General features: G+C 40.1%; 1 protein-coding gene and 1 long non-coding RNA gene across 5 annotated transcripts in view; one reads left to right on the top strand and one right to left on the bottom strand.

The window, feature by feature from the left end:
- Nucleotides 1–2,231: 2,231 nt before the first annotated feature.
- The window catches only part of FGL1 (fibrinogen like 1), a 59,584-nt gene continuing 39,267 nt past the window's right edge, over nucleotides 2,232–22,548 (bottom strand). For all 4 annotated transcript variants that reach the window (XM_055286959.2, XM_055286973.2, XM_055286962.2 and 1 more), the window contains 6 exons: nucleotides 21,857–22,037; nucleotides 12,829–12,988; nucleotides 12,494–12,591; nucleotides 7,354–7,442; nucleotides 6,986–7,173; nucleotides 2,232–2,592 (listed from right to left, as the gene is read on the bottom strand). In XM_055286959.2, the coding sequence (XP_055142934.1) occupies nucleotides 2,433–2,592; nucleotides 6,986–7,173; nucleotides 7,354–7,442; nucleotides 12,494–12,591; nucleotides 12,829–12,988; nucleotides 21,857–22,037 (876 nt within the window). In that variant the 3' untranslated portion in view covers nucleotides 2,232–2,432. The remainder of the gene's footprint in view (nucleotides 2,593–6,985; nucleotides 7,174–7,353; nucleotides 7,443–12,493; nucleotides 12,592–12,828; nucleotides 12,989–21,856; nucleotides 22,038–22,548) is intronic.
- Nucleotides 16,131–22,490, top strand: LOC129486698 (uncharacterized). The gene is made up of 4 exons (XR_008659060.2): nucleotides 16,131–16,251; nucleotides 17,299–17,486; nucleotides 21,915–22,048; nucleotides 22,151–22,490. It is a non-coding gene; the product is annotated as an uncharacterized lncRNA (long non-coding RNA).

The following is a 22,548-nucleotide window of genomic DNA, read 5'->3' as shown; positions in this document are numbered from 1 at the left end:
AGACGGAGTGAACATATGATACAATTCTGAGCAACAAGGCATAAACTGAAGTCTGTTGACCCTTCGCTTTTCTTACTGCTTTTAACATGAACTCAAAGCAGGAACTGCGGTAGACAATTTGCAATTTTGAAGGATGGGCTAAATGAATTGCAGGGACATCAGCCTCCATGCTGCACTGAACATAGGTCAGCAACTGCTTACCTCCTGAGTTCTCACTACGTAAGATGAAGAAATCTTTATTTGTTTGGACTTCCGTAATCAGGTGATTTATACCTTGCACCAGAACATACTCTTAATTAGATATAAAAATGCTACATACTATATGTCCTTCTTGGAACTTCAGAATGCACATCAGAAAATTAGAGAACCGAGAAATTCCCAAGAGAAGAAACCTGTGGAATTCTGTTGAATATGTCATCTCCTAAATTTATTTGATCAAGCAGCCCTTTTCTTCTTTCTGTACTAAACTACCAACGTCTCACAGAACTGTGGCTCTCTAGCTTTTTGCTTTTCAAAGTGTAATTTCTAGACCGGCAGTATCTGCATCATCTGGAAACTTCTCAGAAAACCCAAATATTAGGCCCCATCCTGGAATCGGAGTTACATTTTAGCAGGATCTTCGGTTGGTTTGTATGACACTAAAGACTGAGAAGTGCTGCTTGGGAAACACTGATTTAGAGAATAAAGTACAACTAACCTTAATATCCTTATGTGGCCTATGATTTCAAAGGCCTCTATATCATTACTGTCCCTTAATGCCTACTTCACAAATCATCACACCTAGTTCTTACTGAATGCTTACTTTGTGCGAGGTACTATGGTAAGTGCTATAATTTTATAATTCTCAAAGCAACCCTATGAGGCAGGTACTATTGTAATCGTTATCTTGTAGATGGGATAGCTAAGGCTCAGAGAAGTTAAGTTCCCTACCCAAGGTCACATAGCCATTAAGTGGCAGAATCCTTGGCTTAAGGATTTAAGGATCACTCAACTATATTGGCTTTCTAACCTTTTGTTCCCAAGCACTTTCCTGCTCTGCGTACTTTACATACTTGAGTCCCTCTGCTTGCAATATCTCCTCACGTACCCCTTGTTAAAAGGTCTCAGCTCAAAAAGTCAGTTGTTCTGGGAAGCTTTTCTCATCTCCTACCCCAAAGCCAGGTCAGATCCTCCTGGTAAACATTCCCCAGGCACATATCTTCACTTCATACATATCAGCTTTTAAAATTATGTATATTTTGTGGTTCTATGATTAGTGTATGTGTTTACCAAAAAACCAAGCTCCGTGTGGGCTTAACTGTATCCTCTGTGCCTGTCAACATAGTTGACACACAAATATTTTTCAGAGTATCTTTTTTTTTTTTTCCTGAGATGGCATCTCGCTCTGTCGGCCAGGTTGGAGTGCAGGTTGGCACGATCTCAGCTCACTACAACCTCTGCTTCCCGGGTTCAAGCAATTATCCTGCCTCAGCGTCCCCAGTAGCTGGGATTACAGGCTCACACCACCGCCCCCAGCTAATTTTTGTATTTTTAGTAGAAATGGGTTTTCATCACATTGGCCAGGCTGGTCTCAGGCTCCTGGCCTCAAGTGATCCGCCTGCCTCAGCCGCCCAGAGTGCTGGGATTACAGGCGTGAGCCACCGTGCCCAGCCTTTTGGAGTATCTTTTACTCTCATTTGAAACGTTCTCTCCCTATTCTGCACCAATCCAAGTTCTATCCAGAAGAAGCTATAGGATGGTGGCAAGACATTTCATTTAGCATCAGAAGACTTGGATTTGAGGCCTTGTTCCCCTACTTTGTAACTTCGAGCAGTCACAAAAACTCAGACGCACTAATTCTCAGCTCTGTTAAATGGATATAATAATAACCTCACAGTATTGGCATAAGAATTAAAATGAGCCCTGTGAGAGAAGTGTATAACCTACATAAACTTCCTAAAAATACGAGTAGGGTTTTGTAGTGATTAAGATCCCGGGTTGTGCTTAAAGGTTTCCACTCTGTAATCCAAAACCTGAGTTCAAAACCCAACTCATAATATTTATTGTCTCTGCAGTTGATTCGGCAATCCATTATTTGCTGGATTTTGTCATGTGTTTTGCCAATTGCATTCATAATTTATTATGCATTTATGCTTGTATCTCCTAGGTCATGGTATATAATCTATGCTGTTTATGTTTTGTCTGACATAAGCTCTTACCAGAGCCCTTTGCACACAGGGATTCAATAAATATTAACACAATCTACATTTATTTGATGAATACTGCATATCCGCTGTACTGAAAGTACATTAAGTAACAAAGGCAAGTGAGAAGAATGAAAAGCAGTACTCACAACAGTGATCATGATTGCACATGGATATGTTCAGAATGAGTATTTTTCAAATCACTTTAAACAAAGCTGAATTACAGAAACGAAAGCCCAACAGCAACAATTAAATTACATTTGGAATAAAATCATTTGGCCTAATTTTCATAACCACAGATTTCAGAGAATACCACCACCCATGCCAGGTGTACCAAACAATCCCATTGTCTGTTTCAGCCGTGTACGGGCCGCTGTAGTATACACCATTCAGGTTTGCAGAGTGACACCTAGTGGAAGGGGGAAAAAAAAAGAAAACGACAATCAGATTGGAAAAATATTGTTCAGAATCCCTTTTATTTTGCTAGCAAATACTCAAAACTTTTGAACTATGAATTCTGCCATTTTTCAGACAAGTAAATATTTACTAGTTTCCAAAAGCTGAGAAATTTCTACAGCAGATGGCTATTGTATTTTTTCTTATTTTTAAATTTTTTTAATAATAGAGACAGGTTCTCGCTATGTTGCCCTGGCTGGTCTCGAACTCCTGAGCTCAAGCAATCCTCCTGCCTCAGCCTTTCAAAATGCTGGCGTAACAGGTGTGAGCCACTGCGCCTGGCCTCAGAGATGGGTATTTTAAACTGGTGAGTTTTACTGCAATAACAAATCTGAAAATACAACCCAGGCCACTCACAGTGCATTGAAAAACAAGCATTTCAATTTTCGATTGCCTTTAAACAAAAAATTAAAACAAGCAAACAAAAACGCATCCTTGTAACCTCCAGCCTTACAACCTCCTGACTCAGAAGTGTTAATTTCATACTTAACAAGAGCTAAGGTGAGTGTCAGCAAAGCAAGGCGTGGGCAAGGTGCTCTACTCCTGGCTTTCCGGGATAATTTGCACTCACACATTCGTTCCTCTGCTGCTAAGACTTAGCTTTCATAATTCAAACTCCCTATCTCCCCTTCTTTAAATTGCTAGCATATCAATTATTTTAATCTCAAGGGTAAGCAAACAAACCTAAACGACCATTTAAAGTTTTGCCACCCGTCAACCAATAATCATTTTTTCCTAGTTGCTGAGTTAATTTTTTAAATATATTGCACAAATCTAGATAAACTGATTAGGTTATCGACAATGTAAAAATGTTTCTTTCCTCCTTTGGAGTCTGTAAATTTAGTCCTTGATATGTATAATTTACATGTAAGAGTATGTAATAAGTTTATGTGTGTTGTTATGAAATTAATTACCATATACCTCTTTATTGATACAATTAATGAAAAGATGTCAGAATTAGGATAGAAGGAGAACATTCACAAGAGGTAGTTCTGAACATCTATGGAAAAATCCAAATTATTGAATCAAAAAAGCACATAGTCTACCCATTAAGGCTGAGTGGCTGGCTTGAATCACTTACCAGCTTAATGATTCCTTGCTACTGAGCGTTCTCAAAGTCCTCCTAACTTAAATGGATGTAATTAATTGAAAATATGTATGTGAAGTCTGCAAATGTCAAAGCCTACTGTGTTTTGGCCGGGCGCGGTGGCTCACGCCTGTAATCCCAGCACTTTGGGAGGCCAAGGCGGGCAGATCACGAGGTCAGGAGATCGAGACCATCCTGGCTAACACCGTGAAACCCCGTCTCTACTAAAAATACAAAAAATTAGCCGAGCAAGATGGCGGGCGCCTGTAGTCCCAGCTACTTGGGAGGCTGAGGCAGGAGAATGGCTTGAACCCCGGGGGGCGGAGCTTGCAGTGAGCCGAGATCGCGCCACTGCACTCCAGCCTGGGGGACAGAGAAAGACTCCATTTAAAAAAAAAAAAAGCCTACTGTGTTTTTTTTTTTTTTTTTTTGAGGCGGAGTCCTGCTCTGCCGCCCAGGCTGGAGTGCAGTGGCCCAATCTCGGCTCACTGCAAGCTCCGCCTCCCGGGTTCACGCCATTCTCCTGCCTCAGCCTCTCCGAGTAGCTGGGACTACAGGCGCCCGCCACCACGCCCGGCTGATTTTTTTATATTTTTAGTAGAGACAGGGTTTCACCGTGGTCTCGATCTCCTGACCTCGTGATCCGCCCGCCTCGGCCTCCCAAAGTGCTGGGATTACAAGCGTGAGCCACCGCGCCCGGCCGCCTACTGTGTTTTTAAAACAGCATGGAAAGTAATGCTAAAAAAGAAAATACTGTAAATTGAGACTCCAGAATATACAGTTTGGCATATATTTGTGTATCTAGAGACATCTGCTAACTATATTTTTATATTTGGTCTATGATTTCAATCCCATTAGGAAACCGACTCTGTGATGAACATAAGAAACCTTTGCTATTCTGAGACCAGTTTTCCAGCATCCTTTAGTTTTTAGAACAGCCTGGATTTGAAACTAGGTTGAGGGATGATTGGGGCTTCCTTGGTGAAGAAGTGGCTGTGAGCACTCACGTGAAATGCTACACTAACAAAGAAAAGACATCAACACACAGTGATTGGTTTGCTACGTGGAAAAAGAACATCTTAGAGGTGGGTAATAGTTATGAAGTGCCAACATTTCATGTAAATTAGAACTATGGGATAGAAAAAAAGCAAGAGTAAAAAGGAAGAAAAGATGATAGTCAAACTCACTAATAATAGGCATGGTAGAAGTAGCACCAAATTTCTAGAACAATTGACTTCCTCTCCCTTAATGCCTACTGATTTTCCAATTGCACAGCCTTATCAACTCCTTTGATTCCAAGGACAACGTGGGCTCTGTGGCTGGCTCCACCTAATGATTCGCCTTTCTTTGTTCTCCCTGAACCCTTGTCTTTAAAGTCAGGTAAATCATTCCTTTGCCCACATTAATATGTATGGTAGTTTTCATTCAGATGCCTTAGAAGGCAGTCGGCTGGATAAAGTAGACGGTTCTGATCTCAGGATACTACTAGTAATTATTTCTGTATATGAAATTCTTTTCAAAATCAAACATTGTTGATGCTTGCAGACGACTTCATGAATTACACGCAAGTTTTAAGTCATGCTAACTTAGAAGAACAAGGGCGAAAGAAAGGAGGAGTAGGAACAGGTGAAGAAGATCGTTTTTAAAATAACAGGAAAACCACTAAGGAAAAGACCATCATCACCTTAAATTTGCAAAGCAGGAGAGAGAAATTTGTTTCTCTCCTTCATACTGCTGGAAATACCCCAGTTCCTTTATAAACGATCAAATATTAAATAGACTCAAATGTTTTTTTAAAAAAGCAAAATATAGAAAAAATGACCATTTTTACAACAGCAGTAGTACTCCCTCATCTGTAGGGGATACGTTCCAAGACCCCTAGTGGACGCCTGAAACTACAGATAACACCAAACTCTGTATATTGATACTATGCAGTTTCAGTCTGCTAACCGAAACAGCTACGAAGTGAGTAATGAGCAGATAAAGAAAATAAAATTTACCAAACTGAAGGACATGATATAGATTGAAAAGAACCACTGAGTACCCACTATAGTAAACAAAAAGAAGACCACAACAGTGTATGTCACTGTAAAATTTCAGAATGCTAGGGGGAAAAATCTTTTGGGTGTAGGAAGGAAAAAAACCATCTATAGTAGTTCTCTGTTTTTCCCTACAATATACATACCTATGATAAAGTTAATTTATAAATTAGGCACAGTAAGAGATTAACAACAACTAATAATAAAAGATTATGATTATATAACAATATGTCAGCATTACAGCTTTGGTGCTTTGGGACCATTATTAAATCAAATAAGTGTGATTTGAACACAAGCACTGTGAAACTGCAACACTGGATCTGATAACTGAGACTTCTACTAAGCGTCTTGGGGCAAGGAGTGCTTTCAGCATGGATATGCCAGACAAAGGGGTGACCCACCTCCTGGCAGAATGAATCCAATGGTGCGAATCTCTGCTCAGAATGACGTGCAATTTAAAACTTATGAACTCGGCCGGGTGGGGTGGCTCACGCCCAACACTTTGGGAGGCCGGGGTAGGTGGATCACATGAAGCCAGGAGTTTGAGACCTGCCTGGGCAACATGGCAGAACCCCATCTCTACCAAAAATACAAAAATTAGCCCATATACCCCAGAAATATATAAAATATTTTGTATCAGTAAGAAAAGAAGCAACTATGTACAATCAAAAATGGAATGAATTTGCTGATAAAGTAACACGAAAGTATTCAGTCAGAGGGTAGAATTAGGTTTCAGGATTATTGTAAAGGAAATTTCTGTATTGGGAGAGGCTTAGACTCAATGAATTAATGAAAGCCACAGTGATTGAAAAGTAGTACTATACAAAAACGTTACAGCAATAACAGCGGCTCTTATGTGTGATATGGTCAGGTGAAGAACTAGTTGGTTATTAGGATGCCAAATATTGTCCATATGTATATATGCTCTCTCTTTCTTTGTGTGAATTTGTGGCCTTCTATTTACAACTCATCCATAATTCAGTTCGCAAATGATCTTTGTAAAAGTAATAATTTATTTCTATGACATTTAAACTTTACTAATGTACACAATGAACAAATCCTCAAAACTACTTCATTGCTGAAGAATTCTAATAAGAATGATTACTTAATAATACTTATATTATAAAGACTAACATTACCATACATATTATATTGATAATTAATGCCTATCAGTGAGATATTATCAACTCCATTACGACTGTGCTCATAAGACATCAAACCTGTTAAACCACCAGCCAGACTGATCTTCTTCTGCGCAGTTCCCTTTATAGTTGTCATGATCTCTGTCCCATGTGCTGAATTTCATTCTTTGGTGACTAGCCCACCACTGCACCTCAGGATGAAAATTCCCCGCAAGGGAATCTCCAGCTGTTCCAGAATATTCCCCAATATTCAACTCGTAGAAATTCTAAAGTAAAAGAGCATTTCTACTGTCAGTGGAGTTCCTTTATGACCATTTTAAAATCGAGTTTATTTCATAAACAAAAGAACAGGTTCTGTTGTATATTTTTATTTCCACTGACTCCAGGGTCATATTGCACATTTTAAGCATTTATTCATGGTTTTACTTATTAGAAAATTGTAGTACCTTTTCATCTCCAACTTTGAAATTCTTATATTGAGCATAACGGCTATTTTTTTCAAAATCTGCAAGGTCGATTTTTAAAGTGTAGTCTTCTAAAAAAGAAACAAGCAATTATAATTTTTTTAAATGTCTGACATGACAAGGACTACTGCAGTTTAAAAATAATTCACAGCTCTATTTTACTTGTACCATTTCCTTTGGCCAAGAAACAGTTTTTGAAGATTAAACAGTGACTTCTTTGTATTTATAACATGAACATTTTATCGTGTAATTTATTTGAAAAAAGTGATGGATACAATATTAAATTTAAAAAATGTCTACTAGATCTCTCAGAGGTAAAACCTAGTGCAATTCACTTAATAACGAACAACAGAAAAAATAAGTGATCACTTAAAGCAATCTAACAATGAAAGGATTGACGTTTTTACGTTTAATAGTTTGTCCTCTTTTTCTTGATTTCAATAAGAATGTTGATCTTGAATATAAATGGTGACTATTAATGACGTTGTGTAATCTCTAGTAGCTGAGCAACTAGGTTTGTAAAATGTAGTTGCCATTGCCTCCATATGCCTGAACTTGGTTATTTTCCTGATAGCATAAAAGATCAGCCAGCAAATCCTTTAAGAATAATTTGAGGAAGAAATATGAATCCTAATTGTTATCTGAAAACCTTCCTTTGATACTGGCTCATAAGATCAAGAGACTGTTAGCATCAAAGTTTGTAGAGTGGATGTCATTGGAAGAGAATTTCAGAAACAACAAGGAAACATTCTTGAGAAATGCTGTACCACCAACATTCTCAATGGCAGAGATGATGATAATTACTGGAAAATATGCTAACATCAATGACTCTAAGTAAAAAGATATTTCTGAAGAGTTGATATCTACATGTAAAAGCATTTTAAGAATACAACGTGGCCGGGGGAGTTGGCTCATGCCTATAATCCCAGCACTTTGCGAGGCCAAGGCAGGCGGATCACAAGGTCAGGAGATCGAAACCATCCTGGCTAACACGGTGAAACCCCGTGTCTACTAAAAAAAAAAAAAAAAAAAAAAAAAAATTAGCTGGGTGTGGTGGTGGCGGGCGCCTGTAGTCCCAGTTACTTAGGATGCTGAGGCAGGAGAATGGCGTGAACCCAGGAGGCAGAGCTTGCAGTGAGCCTTGATCGCTCCACTGCACTCCACCCTGGGTGACAGAGCGAGACTCCACCTCAAAAAAAAAAAAAAAAAAAGAATACAATGTATTGGGTATATATTCTCTTTTATATATGCTAAAGAATGATATATGATGACAAAAAATCTCTAAACGTTAAAGATATACTTTAATGACTGTGAAAATTCTATGTGATAAAAGGGCATTATATTTTTAAAATGATTAAAATAGTTGCTATCTTCAAGTAATCTTTTTTTTTCATTGTTCCATTGTTTGGAAATAACAAAGACTATTCCTTTTTCAGAAACAGAACTCTTGTCAGGTGCACCAAAGGTTATAAATCAAATTATTAGATGATATGTGTTCTATCCTCCTACTTTGATAAATAAGATATAACAATGACTTGTAAGATCAGGTTGGAATTTAGAGCCTCACTTTCCTTGGAGTTTCAAGCCAGACCATGGAGACACTGGGAAAGAGGGTCCCTGAATAGTCCTATCACCTAGGCCCCATCTCTGGTTGGCCTCTTCTCTCTTCCCATCCCCATCTCCGTCACTTATAGCAAGGGGCTTTCGATCCACTTGTGGACATCCCAGGCTGCATATCCAAGTTCTATTCACACCCAAGGTGGGTGGATTACAAGGTCAGAGGATCGAGACCATCCTGGCCAACATGGTTAAACCCCGTCTCTACTAAAAATACAAAAACTAGCTGGGCATGGTGGCGCATGCCTGTAATCTCAGCTACTCGGGAGGCTGAGGCAGGAGAATTGCTTGAACCCAGGAGGTGGATGTTGCAGTGAGCCGAGATTGCACCACTGCACTCCAGTCTGGCGACAGAATGAGACTCCGTCTCAAAAAAAAAAAGCAAAGCCACTCTTTAGGCTCCCCTCAAGCTTAAGGGTGCACACACCAGAAGCAGAAGACGACAGACAAGAGAACAGCCTGAAGGAGTCCTATAAACAAACTCAAGGCTGTTGGGGTAGGGAATGCTGGATTCTTCATGACTGGAGTCCCTTTAAGAGGGGATGTGGGCCTCTCTTGGGCTTGTTGATTTAGCACCACAATTTCCTTGCCCCAGGGAGCTCTCTCAAGGTAGTAAAGGTCACATGAGACAAGACTGTAGAGTGTGTAAGAGCAGCAAAGCAGGCTAAGTCAACTGTCTTTAAAAATATTCTATTACAGACTAGATGCAGTGGTTCACACCTGTAATTCCAGCACCTTGGGAGGCTGAGGCAGGCAGATCACTTGAAGCCAGGAGTTTGAGACCAGCCTGGTCAGCACGGTGAGACCATTGTCTGTACTAAAAATACAAAAATTAGCTGGGTGTGGTGGTGTGCACCTATAATCCCAGCTACTCAGGAGGCTGAGGCATGAGAATTGCTTGAGCCAAGAGGCAGCGGTTGCAGTGAGCCAAGGCTGTGCCACTGTACTCCAGCTTGGGCAACAGAGCAAGAATCTGTCTCGGAAAAATAAAAAATAAAAAAACTTCTATTATAGAAGAGATATAAAGTCTCAATTTTTTGGCTAACCATTTAAACCTCTCATTGTTCAATAAGTAAACAAATTACATTTACCATTACTAAATCAATTTTATTGCCACTACTTCTAGTCGAGATTTATGTAGTGGGGATAAAGCTATTCTCAGAGGTAATTCATTAGCCCTAATGCTCTCATAATTAAAGAATGCAGAGACAAAAGCACTGCCTATTGTCTGGATTGATGGGATACGTGGTCATGGGTCCAGGAACTAAAAAATACATTTTTACTGCCATGAGATTAGCCAGCCTGAGTACCAAGTTGAAATACCAAAAGGAACAGGTTTGTTGGCAAAGTTCCTCTGGGCAAATATGTACATCATAATAACTTGAAAAATAATATGTTTGAATTTCATATATTTAGAAAGAGCCAAGGGTTACCGCTCTGGGGTTTTCATAGTTTCAGTAAGAAAGCAGATAAATATCAATGTGCGAATGAAACAGAAGTTGGTTTGGAAAATTTTATATATCTGGCATAAAATTCTTAAAACTAGAATAATAGATATGTTGAAGGAAAGGAAGCCTTATATAAATTTAGAGAGCACTGATCATCAGAAGGACATACAAAGAAAGTATAAGGTTTCTAGGATTACTCAGCCTGTCTAATGTTTATTATTCTAGTGTCTCAAAGAACTTTATAACCATAAGCCTACTGCTATAAATATAGAAACACCAATAGCTTTCCAGAACTTGGATGGAACAAATGAACTCTTGTCTTATTTTAATTAATTTATTATTATTATTATTATTATTTGAGACAGTCTCACTCTGCCACCCACGCTGGAGTGCATTGGCACAATCTTGGCTCACTGCAACCTCCACCTCTTGGGTTCAAGCGATTCTCTTGCCTCAGCCTCCCAAGTGGCTGGGATTACAGGGGTGTGCCATCATGCCCGGCTAATTTTTGTATTTTTAGTAGAGATGGGGTTTCATCATGTTGGCCAGGCTGGTCTTGAACTCCTGGCCTCAAGGGGTCCACCCGCCTCAGCCTCCCAAAGTGCTGGGATTACAGGCATGAGCCACCATGCCCAGCTGTTTTATTTTTAATGCAATTGCAGTGTAACTTAGCATGCTTTCTTGGGCATGATAGTTGCCTTTTATGAAGGATTCAGGATCAGACTCGAGTGGGACTGATGATAATCTCACACTACAACAGAGGTAGGGAAGACAATGGATTGGAGCAAAACAACACGGGAGACAGAAGCTTGGAAAAGTCGTTATCAAAACAATGATATTTTAGACAAATATTAAACTCTAAAGATAAGAATTTAAAAGTATATAGGGAGACTTGTCCAGGTATCTGCTATTTACTTTGAAATATATATACAGAAAAGATGGATTGATGGATGGATTGAGTAATGGGCAAATGGATAGATACGTAACAAAAACAAGCAAAGTAAAATGTTAACGTAGGATATAGGTGGTAGGTTGAAGCTTCTTTCAAGTTGGTTGCATCTTTGAAAAAATTTCAACATAAAAGATGAGAGGTATGTGGAAACGTGGACATTTCATATATTATAGTATTTTATTGGAAAAACAGTGCCAATTCCCCAATTCTTCACCTCTCTCTCATAATATGTCTTCATAACTCCTCCTATTGGTTATTTCCTTTTTAAAAAAAAGTCTGAGGTGCTCCTGTGATTTGCTTTCACCAATAGAAGAAAAATGACTCCCTGCCAGTTCTGAGCCTAGATCTCAAGAGACTTACATACATCTACTCTCTTTTCTGGAACCCTGCCTGTGCTACAAAAACAAGTCCAGGCTAGCTAGCTGGAAGATGAGAGACCCTATGGAGCCAGGTTGAATCCTTCCATCCTAGAGCAGCAATTTCAATGAGGAAGTTGATTGCAGACTCACAAGCAAGCCCAGCCATGATCAGCAGAGCCCAGCCCTGAACAGCAAAATCACTCATCCAAGCTGCAGATTTGTGAGAAGTAATAAATGGTTGTTGATTTTAAGCCACTAGCTTTGGAAGAGGATTGTTACACGTTATTATTGTGACATTAGGTAACTGATACAGTGTATATAATCTTCAGGAACCCAAGGCATCAAAAAGGAATAATTATGACATTATACATCCTTTTCAGAAGTAGAATATATATATATTCTATATATATCTATAGATATATATAGCAACATATACCCTATGTATCTATATATAGCTATATATACTATATATAGAATATATATCTATCTATAAATACATATATATAGATATTTCTCATACATATATATGAGAAAATAATTCCCCCCAACCCAATTCTAGCTTTTTTTTCTGTTTCTAATTTTAGGCAGCCACATTTTACATTTGGGATTATCACCCAAAAGTTATCACTACCATCTGCAAATCACAGCAATTATTGAATTAGTTCCATTGCCTATAATTTGGTAAAAAAAAATTTAGTGTTGTTTTTATTGTATTTCAAACAAATTTGACATCATTCAAACCTTACCTTGAGTGGTCAAGAAGTGAAGATTTTTATTGCCCAGCCAATATTCACCATGTTTTTGGACAAAATTTCCAAAGCCATTTTCATAGTCTTTCCATCCTCTAAAAAATGTAAAGCAGAAGCTGATTTGAGCAAACTCCATTTGTGGTACCAAAGTGACCACCACCCACCCCCTGCTACCACCACCTCCAATATTTTCTTGATTAGTTAATTCATTTTCAGTATTCTTAGAGAGATTGAAATTCTGTCTAATAGACTTCAGGATATGATCAAAATATTTGACTTATAAATCTCACATTTGCTGCTACAAATAAAGTCTTACATCATAATTAGCACACCTGTTAAAGTTCTCACTGCCATCAGACCGTCTCTGAATTACAGTCCATCCTCCGCCATCGGACATGTCACAATAAACAGAAAATTCTGCTGGGCTCTGGAGAGGTTTGATTTTGTAAAATCCACTGAGCTTATACCCATCATTGAAAATCTCGGAACAATCTGTTTTTAAAACAAGGTAATGTAACATTCATTATGCGTCTTTTTTTTTCCCTTAGGAAGCCTCTGAATGACACTACTCAACATCACTGGAGACAGATAACACATGGTATAGAAATCAGCGTTTTAAAATTGCATCTTGTACATCTTCCAGGGGATATTAGGAAAGTTTTATTTCCTTTGCTAATATTTGCCACCTGAATCCTTGATATAATCATGGAGGAAAAAAAGGGAGTGAAATAAGAATCTAGTTTTTTGTTTCTTTCTTCTTTTTTCTTTTACATGTTTTTTAAGAGATGGGCGGTGTCACTCTATTGCCCAGGCTGGTCTCAAACTCCTGGCTTCAAGCAATCCTGTCCTCCAGTCACAGACTCCCAAAGTGCTGGGATTACAGGTATGAGCTACCAAGCCTGGCTTAGTTTCTAATTTCTGAGTTTTGTAGAAAACAATCTTAAAAAAACAAGTTATGTGTAGTCTGTTAGTAACAGTATGTTTAGGTGGAACTTGCAGTTTTATCAGACGGAATAGTAAAATTTATCTCACCCATGAAGCTAAAAACAAAAGCAGAAATGTTAACACCAAACAACTAAGTTATTACAGGTTATCTTGACTTAGAGCATGATAAATCATTCTGGAAATCTGGAAATGAACCCAAAACAGTAATCTTGTCAAAATCTTTTTTTTATTATTATTTAAGTTCTAGGGTACATGTGCAAAACGTGCAGGTTATAAATGTATACATGTGCCATGTTGGTGTGCTGCACCCATAATCTTGTCAAAATCTTATAACCTCTTAGCCTTGTTAGATTTTTTACTAACCCACTGAAGTTTCTAAAAGTCCATACATTCTTAGATGTTTTTGCTAAAAACTGCAAGCTTCTGCTATTCTTTTCATCCCTTAGTTCTTTTTTGCTGTGGTATTTCTTTGAACATTGAAGCAAACATAGCTCCCCCTTTGTCACCAAAAAGTGGTATCTGTTTCTTTCTTTCTTTTTTTTTTTTCCTTTGAGACAGAGTCTTGCTCTTCGCCCAGGCTGGAGTGCAATGGTGCGATTTCGGCTCACTACAAGCTCCGCCTCCCGGGTTCAAGAGATTCTCCTGCCTCTGCCTCCTGAGTAGCTGGGATTACAGCCAGGCACCTCCACACCTGGCTAATTTTTTTGTATTTTTAGTAGAGACAGGATTTTGCCATGTTGGCCAGGCTGGTCTCAAACTCCTGAGGTCAGGCAATCTGCCCACCTCGGCCTCCAAAGTGAAATTGAGAGGTGACAGCGTGCTGGCAGTCCTCACAGCCCTCGCTTGCTCTCGGTGGCTCCTCTGCCTGGGCTCCCACTTTGGCGGCACTTCAGGAGCCCTTCAGCCCACCGCTGCACTGTGGGAGCCCCTTTCTGGGCTGGCCAAGGCCGGAGTCCGGGTGGGCGTGGGCTTGGCGGGCCCGTACTCGGAGCAGCCGGCCGGCTGTGCCGGCCCTGGGCAATGAAGGGCTTAGCACCTGGGTCAGTGGCTGCAAAGGGTGGACTGGGTCCCCCAGCAGTGCCAGCCCACCGGTGCTGCACTTGATTTCTCGCCTGGCCTTAGCTACCTTCCTGCAGGGCAGGGCTCGGGACCTGCAGCCCGCCATGCCTGAGCCTCCCACCCGCTCCATGGGCTCCTGTGAGGCCCGAGCCTCCCGGATGAGCGCCGCTTCCTGCTCCACGGCGCCCAGTCCCATCGACTACCCAAAGGCTGAGGAGTGTGGGCGCACGGTGCGGAACTGGCAGGCAGCTCCACCTGCAGCCCCGCTGTGGGATCCACTGGGTGAAGCCAGCTGGGCTCCTGAGTCGGGTGGGGACATGGAGAACTTTTATGTCTAACTCAGGGATTGTAAATACACCAATCAGCACCCTGTGTCTAGCTCAGGGTTTGTGAATGCACCAATCGACACTCTGTATCTAGCTACTCTGGTGGAGCCTTGGAGAACGTTTATGTCTAGCTCAGAGATTGTAAATACACCAGTTGGTACTCTGTATCTAGCTCAAGGTTTGTAAACACACCAATCAGCGCCCTGTGTCTAGCTCAGGGTGTGTGAATGCACCAATCGACACTGTGTAGCTACTCTGGTGGGGACTTGGAGAACCTTTGTGTCCACACTCTGTATCTAGCTAATCTAGTGGGGACGTGGAGAACCTTTGTGTCTAGCTCAGGGATTGTAAACGCACCAATCAGCGCCCTGTCAAAACAGAACACTGGGCTCTACCAATCAGCAGAATGTGGGTGGGGTCAGATAAGAGAATAAAAGCAGGCTGCCCGAGCCAGCAGTGGCAACCTGCTTGGGTCCCTTTCCACACTGTGGAAGCTTTGTTCTTTCGCTCTTTGCAATAAATCTTGCTCCTGCTCACTCTTTGGGTCCACACTGCTTTTATGAGCTGTAACACTCATGGCAAAGTTCTGCAGCTTCACTCCTGAAGCCAGCGAGACCACGAGCCCACCGGGAGGAAAAAACAACTCCAGACGTGCCGCCTTAAGAGCTGTAACACCGCGAAGGTCTGCAGCTTTACTCCTGAGCCAGCGAGACCACGAACCCACCAGAAGGAAGAAACTCCGAACACATCCGAACATCAAAAGGAACAAACTCCAGACACGCCACCTTAAGAGCTGTAACACTCACTGCGAGGGTCCACGGCTTCATTCTTGAAGTCAGTGAGACCAAGATCCCACCAATTCTGGACACAAAAGGATGACAGGTGTGAGCCACCACACCCTGCCAAAAGGTGATGATCTCTGTTTCTTAAGCCACTTGAGGGTGATGTAAATTAACACCCATTGGGTCTCACCTACGTTGATCTGTACAGACTTAGAGAATGTGGCAAATGGGGACCTCTCTATTGTTTAGATGCATAGCAAGCTAGGTTTTAGGATGATTGAAGTAGTGGTCACTATAAACAGATAGTCTCAAGAAAAGCCATCTACAAACATTTGAATAAAAATACTATAACATCATCACCTGTAACTTTTACCCTTATTGCTTTGTTAATTTCCTTATTAAAAAATTTTTTTCAATTGGATAATTCCATTCTTGTAGCATATTTTAAAGTTCTTTTTCATGTTCATTGTTTTGATACTAAAATGCCAAATTTATAACTCTCTTGTTTTGTTACAGATAAAATATATTGCACATTGAGTGGGTTGAATAGGCCATAGACATCAGAAGAGAAAAGAAAAGAAAGAACCTTAGTCATTTTATAAAGCCTTCACGTGGTCGGGACCAACCATATACTCCTGCTTTGGTGAGATGTTTACCTTTGTAATGATTTAGGCTTTATTCATATATTTATTTTCAAGATTCAGAAGCACAAGTGTTCAAATACATGCTAAATTACAAAAAGGATACTGTTTGGCAATTAAACAAGAAGCAAAACAAAGAGAAAATGATTACCTAAAATTGGTTCAATGTTGTTATAAAGCTTACATCTTATAGTCAAGTATATAGTACAACACTTTTATTACAGTCAAGTATATAGTACAACACTTTTATTAAAGTCAGCAGATTTTAGCCCTATTTGGAAAGAAGCTTTTTGTTTACATTTAATTTCCTACCAAAGAGCTGAATACTAAAGATTCACAAGGATCATACTATGTTCCAGGCAAATATGGAAGTGATTAGCTATAACATTTGCCTCTGGAAATCTTAGTGAATATAGAAGTTTCAGCCAACATTTTCTACTTGTTATTATTTTATGCTAACTGCGAGTTTGTTATTTTTTTGGTCTTGTTTTTGAAATTTTCCTTCTCCCCAGAAGAAAATGCCAAACACAACTTAAGAAAAGCTTTTAACTGAAATAAACAGTAACACAACAACAAAACCCCCAACGAATAAATAAACATTACAAAAGCAAAAAAGCACCAGTAGTTCAACTTGCTTATAGCTAACAAGTTAAGAAGCCTGCTTTGGGAAATGAGACTTAAACCGTAACAGCAGAAAGTATGAAAAATGCAGAATTCAAAATATGAGCTTGATATGTAAAATGATGATTTTCAAAATGTTCTGACCCACTCAATTCCCTGGAGAATAGCTAGAAGAAAGGCAAGTTTAAAGTGCTTTGTGTTCATAGGAGTTTTTTTTTTTTTTAAAGAAAAAGAATTTTGAATATTTACATAATACTAGAGTGAGGCCAAGGCGTCCTGCCTTCTGTTTTGACAAACACTGTATTAAACTGGGTGATGTGCGTCCTCTCTCTGATCATGCAGAAAGCAAGCCATGTTGTAAGGCTGAATGTTTAAGCTCATAAAGTGACATGACAGCCTGCCAAATGGGCTTTTTCCTCTTGTCTCAGGATGGTGGCTGAGGCTCAAAGCTGAGAACCAAAGGCACAAAGTACCCCACATTCTAAACACAAAAAGAGGTCAGCAACAGAGGTCAGCTGCCACTCCCTGGATCATGCTGGGATATGCCAGAACTGGACCTGCTACCGCCATCTTCACCCCCAGGCAACATAAGGGAAAAACAAAAGGATAAAGGAAGGTGGGTACATAGTAGGTGTATGTATTGTTGGGGTACATGTGATATTTTGATACAGGCATGCAATGCATAATAATCACATCATGGAAAATGAGGTGTCCATCCCCTCAAGCATTTATCCTTTGTGTTACAAACAATTCAATTTTGCTCTCTTTGTTATTTTTAAATGTGCAATTAAATTAATATTGAGAGAAGGCGATACTCTTGTAGGGTAGAGTGAGTAGGCTCTCTCCCTTGAAAACAAGGGTATAATAATATCCATAGATAGCTTGCATTCATTGAGTACTTCTTTTGCTCTACGATGTTAAATATATTAACTCATTTTATTTTGTTTATTTATTTATTTGAGATGGGTCTCACTCTGTTACCCAGGCAGGCTGTAGTGCAGTGGCACAATCAGCTCACTGCAGCCCCAAACTTCTGCAATCCTCCTGCCTCAGCCTCCTGAGTAGCTGGGCCTGCATGCATGTACCACCAAGCCTGGCAGTTTTTTGTTTTTTTTTTTTGTAGTGTTAGAGTCTATGTTGCCCAGGCTGTTCTTGAAATGCTGGCCTCAAGTGTTCCTCCCACATCGGCCTCCCAAAGTGCAGGGATTACAGGCATGATTCATGGCACCTGGCCAAAATATATTCACTAATTTGAATATATTTTAATCCTTACAACAAATACACAGCATTCTTATTCTCATTCTTCAGATGGGGAATATGGGACACATAGAGGTTATGTAATGTCCCCAAAGGCCACAGCTAGCAAGATGGGCAAATCAAGCTCCAGAGTCAACACCTTAGGCCACTTTGCATCCTACCTCAAGACACTCACATGCAGACTGGGAGCTCCTGAAGAAGGGGAGATGGTGGAGCTAGTGGTCTTGTCAGCGGAACAGCGGTGGTGATGCCAGATTTTTGTTATTGCCGCTAGTTAATATGAATTTGATACGGTAACCTTTTAATTCATAATTTGCTAGCACCCAAATGCTTTAAAAAAAAGATACAGCTTAATAGTATGCTGTAGAAAATCATGTGCCTTGTGCATTGTTTGCATAAATTGCTAGGTTGTATGTAATTGGGTGTTTTCTACCATCAGATAAATTAGAATTCAGAAAATAACTAATTTAGTAATAATAAAGTAACTTGTAAATAAGAAGAAAAAATTTATATTTCTACAGATTATATGTATGAATACTTAATTGTTTTACATTTAAGGACACCAAAAACATAAACTTCGATGGGAACGAGTTCTTATATATTTTATACCATATTATTATATATATAAAACACTATACTTTATTGGAATTTTTATGTTATATATTTTATTTATTGAGTATCTGTTCTTAGTACCTTCTCTAGTACTATTTGCCTATATACTAAAATATAAAGAACAATTGAACTGTGTTTATATTTTATATTTTATTTCCCCTTTTTCTCCTTCATGCTTGTACTTAATGTATGAAGAATATTGTTTTAATCTACTGAATTCTGATCTTTTTGGCTTTTATATCAAAAAACAGTCATCTAAAATTCCTATCATCTGTCTTATTATTATAACAGTCTTATATTTATAATAATTATAATGTTTTTTCTGAACCATCTCTATATGACTCTTCTAACTCCTGCTTGTACAGTTAATCCTGCTCTGACCTTGGCATCGTAATTTCCAAGTAACTGATTTCTTCCCTTATTCCTTGGTGACCCCTGGCTTCCCAAAGTCTGCTCCCCAGCACTGTCAACACAAGGACTGGATTTTCAGCTCTTGATATGATTTGGATGTGTGTCCCCACCAAATCTCATGTGGAGTTGTAGTTCCCAGTGTCGGAGGGAGGGCCTGGTGGGAGGTTATTGGCTCATGGGGGTGGAGTTCTCATGAATGTTTTAGCACCATCCCCCTTGGTACTGTACAGTGAGTGGTGAGTTCTCATGAGATCTGGTTGTTTAAAAGAGTGTCGCACCTCCTCCCTCTCTTTCTCCTGTTGCCACCATGTGACATGTGCCTGCTTCTGCTTTGCCATCTGCCGTGATTGTAAGTTCCCTGAGGCCTCCCCAGAAGCAGATGCTGCTATGCTTCCTTTACAGCCTGCAGAACCATGAGCCAATTAAACCTCTTTTCTTTATAAATGACCCAGCCTCATTCATTTTGTTATAGCAGTATTAGAACTGAATAATACATCACTTAAGCCTCAGTCTTCCCATGACTGGTTGTAGAGGCCTGGGAACAAACATCTGATTAGCTGCCTCCTGCCATGACTGACCCTTGAGTCTGTGTCAATAACCTGCTCAGAATGTGTTCGAATAGACACCCCAAGTCTTGGGCTTGGTTTGAAATTTGGAATAATGGTGCTCCACTTGCATCTACCAGTTCCTTGCCCTTGAGATCAGCTTTGTATGTACTTTTGGGATCACTTATCTGTATGCTCATCCCTTAAATGATAGTCTGTTTGCTTCCCAAGCCCATTTTTACCCAAACTGTCCCTGGTTCCTCTTGCCTCCAGAGGCACTGGCCATCTTCACGCTATAGCCATCCCCACTACTGCAGACCACTGGCCCTGGCCTCTTTCTGATCTCTAAGGGCCAGAGGGAGGGCAGTTGGATCAAGATGCTGGCCAAAAGAGAAGCAGGAGCCCAGGGCGAGGAGTCTGAGCAGAGGGAGATAAGGATCTTGGTAGAAAAAAAGGGAGCATTTTAAGAGTCTCATGCGCTGCTGTCTCAGCTAGCCAGGTGCCCTGAAGCTTTTTACTGAAGCATAGGCTCCCACAACTCCTATATCCTACACTTGTATGTTTAGAAGCGGAAAATAAACATGTTTCTACTCCCATAAGATTGGCATCTCTTTGACCTCTACAGTCTTTCAATTCTAGTCAAATAGGTTTCCCAATTTATATTTGCTTATCTTGCTGTTCCTCTCCCTATGAACTACCTTCCTTTCATTCCTGAATATGAGGATCCACTATGTTCCAGGCACTCTAATAGCCAACAGGGAGATAAAAGTACATTAAATATCATTCTAGACCTTACAAAGCGCCCAGTTAATTGACCACAATAGACTCATAAACAGAAATTACAATGTAGCATGGTAGTGCTAGAGTACACATATGGACAAAGTACTCTCGCTAGCATTCTTTTTGTTTCTGACAATCACTGTTTACTCTAAAAGATACCTTTTGCTTCTGGAGGAATTCAAATGAACAGTTTTCCATAGGGAATAATGATTTGTGCAGCAATGTGTGTAATGTGTTCCCAGTTTAAAATCATCTAGTTTCTGGGGAGAAATATCTCATGGAAAGGAACATTATGAAATCATAAAATATACATATGAAAAACGACTCTTTTATTTTCCTTAGTAATTCTGGTTCTTTTTCCTTTTTCTGCTCCTTTATTTTTTACCTTATTTGCTGCCCTAACGCACATTAGGATTTCAGAAGGGAAAACCGCATACATGTAACAAGGAAAGATACACAAACACAAAGCTCAAATGCAAAAATTCCCAATTGTAATCTGCCATGTGTACACTGATTTTTTTTTTTTTTTTTTGAGACAACAGGCTCACCGTGTTGTCCAGGCTGGAGTGCAGTGGCACAATCTTGGCTCACTGCAACCTGCGCCTCCCGGGTTCAAGTGATTCTCCTGCCTCAGCTTCCCAGGTAGCTGTGACTACAGACACCTGCCACCACACCCAGCTAATTTTTGTATTTTTAGTAGAGATGGGGTTTCACCATATTGGCCAGGCTGGTCTCGATCTCCTGACCTTGTAATCCGCCCACCTAGGCCTTCTAACATGCTGGGATTACAGGCATGAGCCACCGCGCTCGGCCGTATCCATCAGTATTTAAACAATCTATTGTCCTGATTTCTTATTAAATGATATAAATTCTCAGATATTTAGCATTCACAGTAAATGCCCTGGCAGAGACAGAAAAAAAGTGTCGGCTGGGCGCGGTGGCTCATGCCTGTAATCCTAGCAGTTTGGGAGGCCGAGGCAGGCAGATCACAAGGTCAGGTGACCGAGACCATCCTCGCTAACATGGTGAAACCCTGTCTCTACTAAAAATACAAAAAAATTAGCCGGGAGTTGTGGCAGGTGCCTGTAGTCCCAGCTACTACTCGGGAGACTGAGGCAGGAGAATGGCATGAACCCAGTAGACGGAGCTTGCAGTGAGCCAAAATTGCACCACTGTACTCCAGCCTGGGCGACAGAGCGAGACTCCGCCTCAAAAAAAAAAAAATAAATAAAATAAAGCATGAAAGAAGACATTTACAATTGATATAATGCTTCATATTGCTTGTTACTGAAATAGGAAAAGCCTGAAATAACTAGCACCATCATTGTACATGGGTGCGTAATGGAAGTTATTGAAACACGTAAGAAAAGTCCATTCTGACCTGCATACTGCCTCTTGCTTCCAAGATCAATGACAGTATTCTCATCTCCTTTATCAAGGAACTGGACTTCATTCTCCTGCAAAAGCTGCTTGATCTTGACCTGCTGCTGCTTGACCCGGGTCTCAAGCAGGCGCACCTGGGCTCTGAGCCGCACCTGCTCCTGGGCACAGTCCTCAAGTGCCTGTAAAACAGGTGAGATGAGATGAGTATGCATCTCATTTTCATGGAAAACAAGTGCTTTTTAAACATTTGGATAAATCAGTGATTCCATTTTGTCTCCGGTTCCCGTTTCAGAATATCATTCCAAACAGAAAGTGGTTTGAAAAGTTCTAATACCACCTACTATTTGAAGAATTGGAAATTATGGCTTATGCGAAAACTCCTGGACTCAAAAGACCAAATAATATAAAATAATCAGAATCGCTATGCTAGGAGCTTTACAGTTGTCTCATTCGATCCTCATAACAATTCCATGCGGTAGGAAAGGGCTCAGTCTTGATGCCCAGTGGGTAAGCAGAGGTGGGATTCAAATTCAGTTCAAGGACCATGCTGTCAATCTCTATATGACCTTGCTTATGTGTTTTCTAAACAGTAATGTGCTTTATAGAAGTTAATTGTATTCTTGGCATGTAAATCTCCATAATAAATGAGGTTTTTAAATGGCTGTCTGGTATAAATACATTTACATACAT

Source organism: Symphalangus syndactylus, chromosome 1 (genome assembly GCF_028878055.3).
Source record: "Symphalangus syndactylus isolate Jambi chromosome 1, NHGRI_mSymSyn1-v2.1_pri, whole genome shotgun sequence".
In the NCBI taxonomy this organism is placed as follows: Eukaryota; Metazoa; Chordata; class Mammalia; order Primates; family Hylobatidae; genus Symphalangus; species Symphalangus syndactylus.
This window is presented reverse-complemented; position numbering and strand designations above follow the sequence as displayed.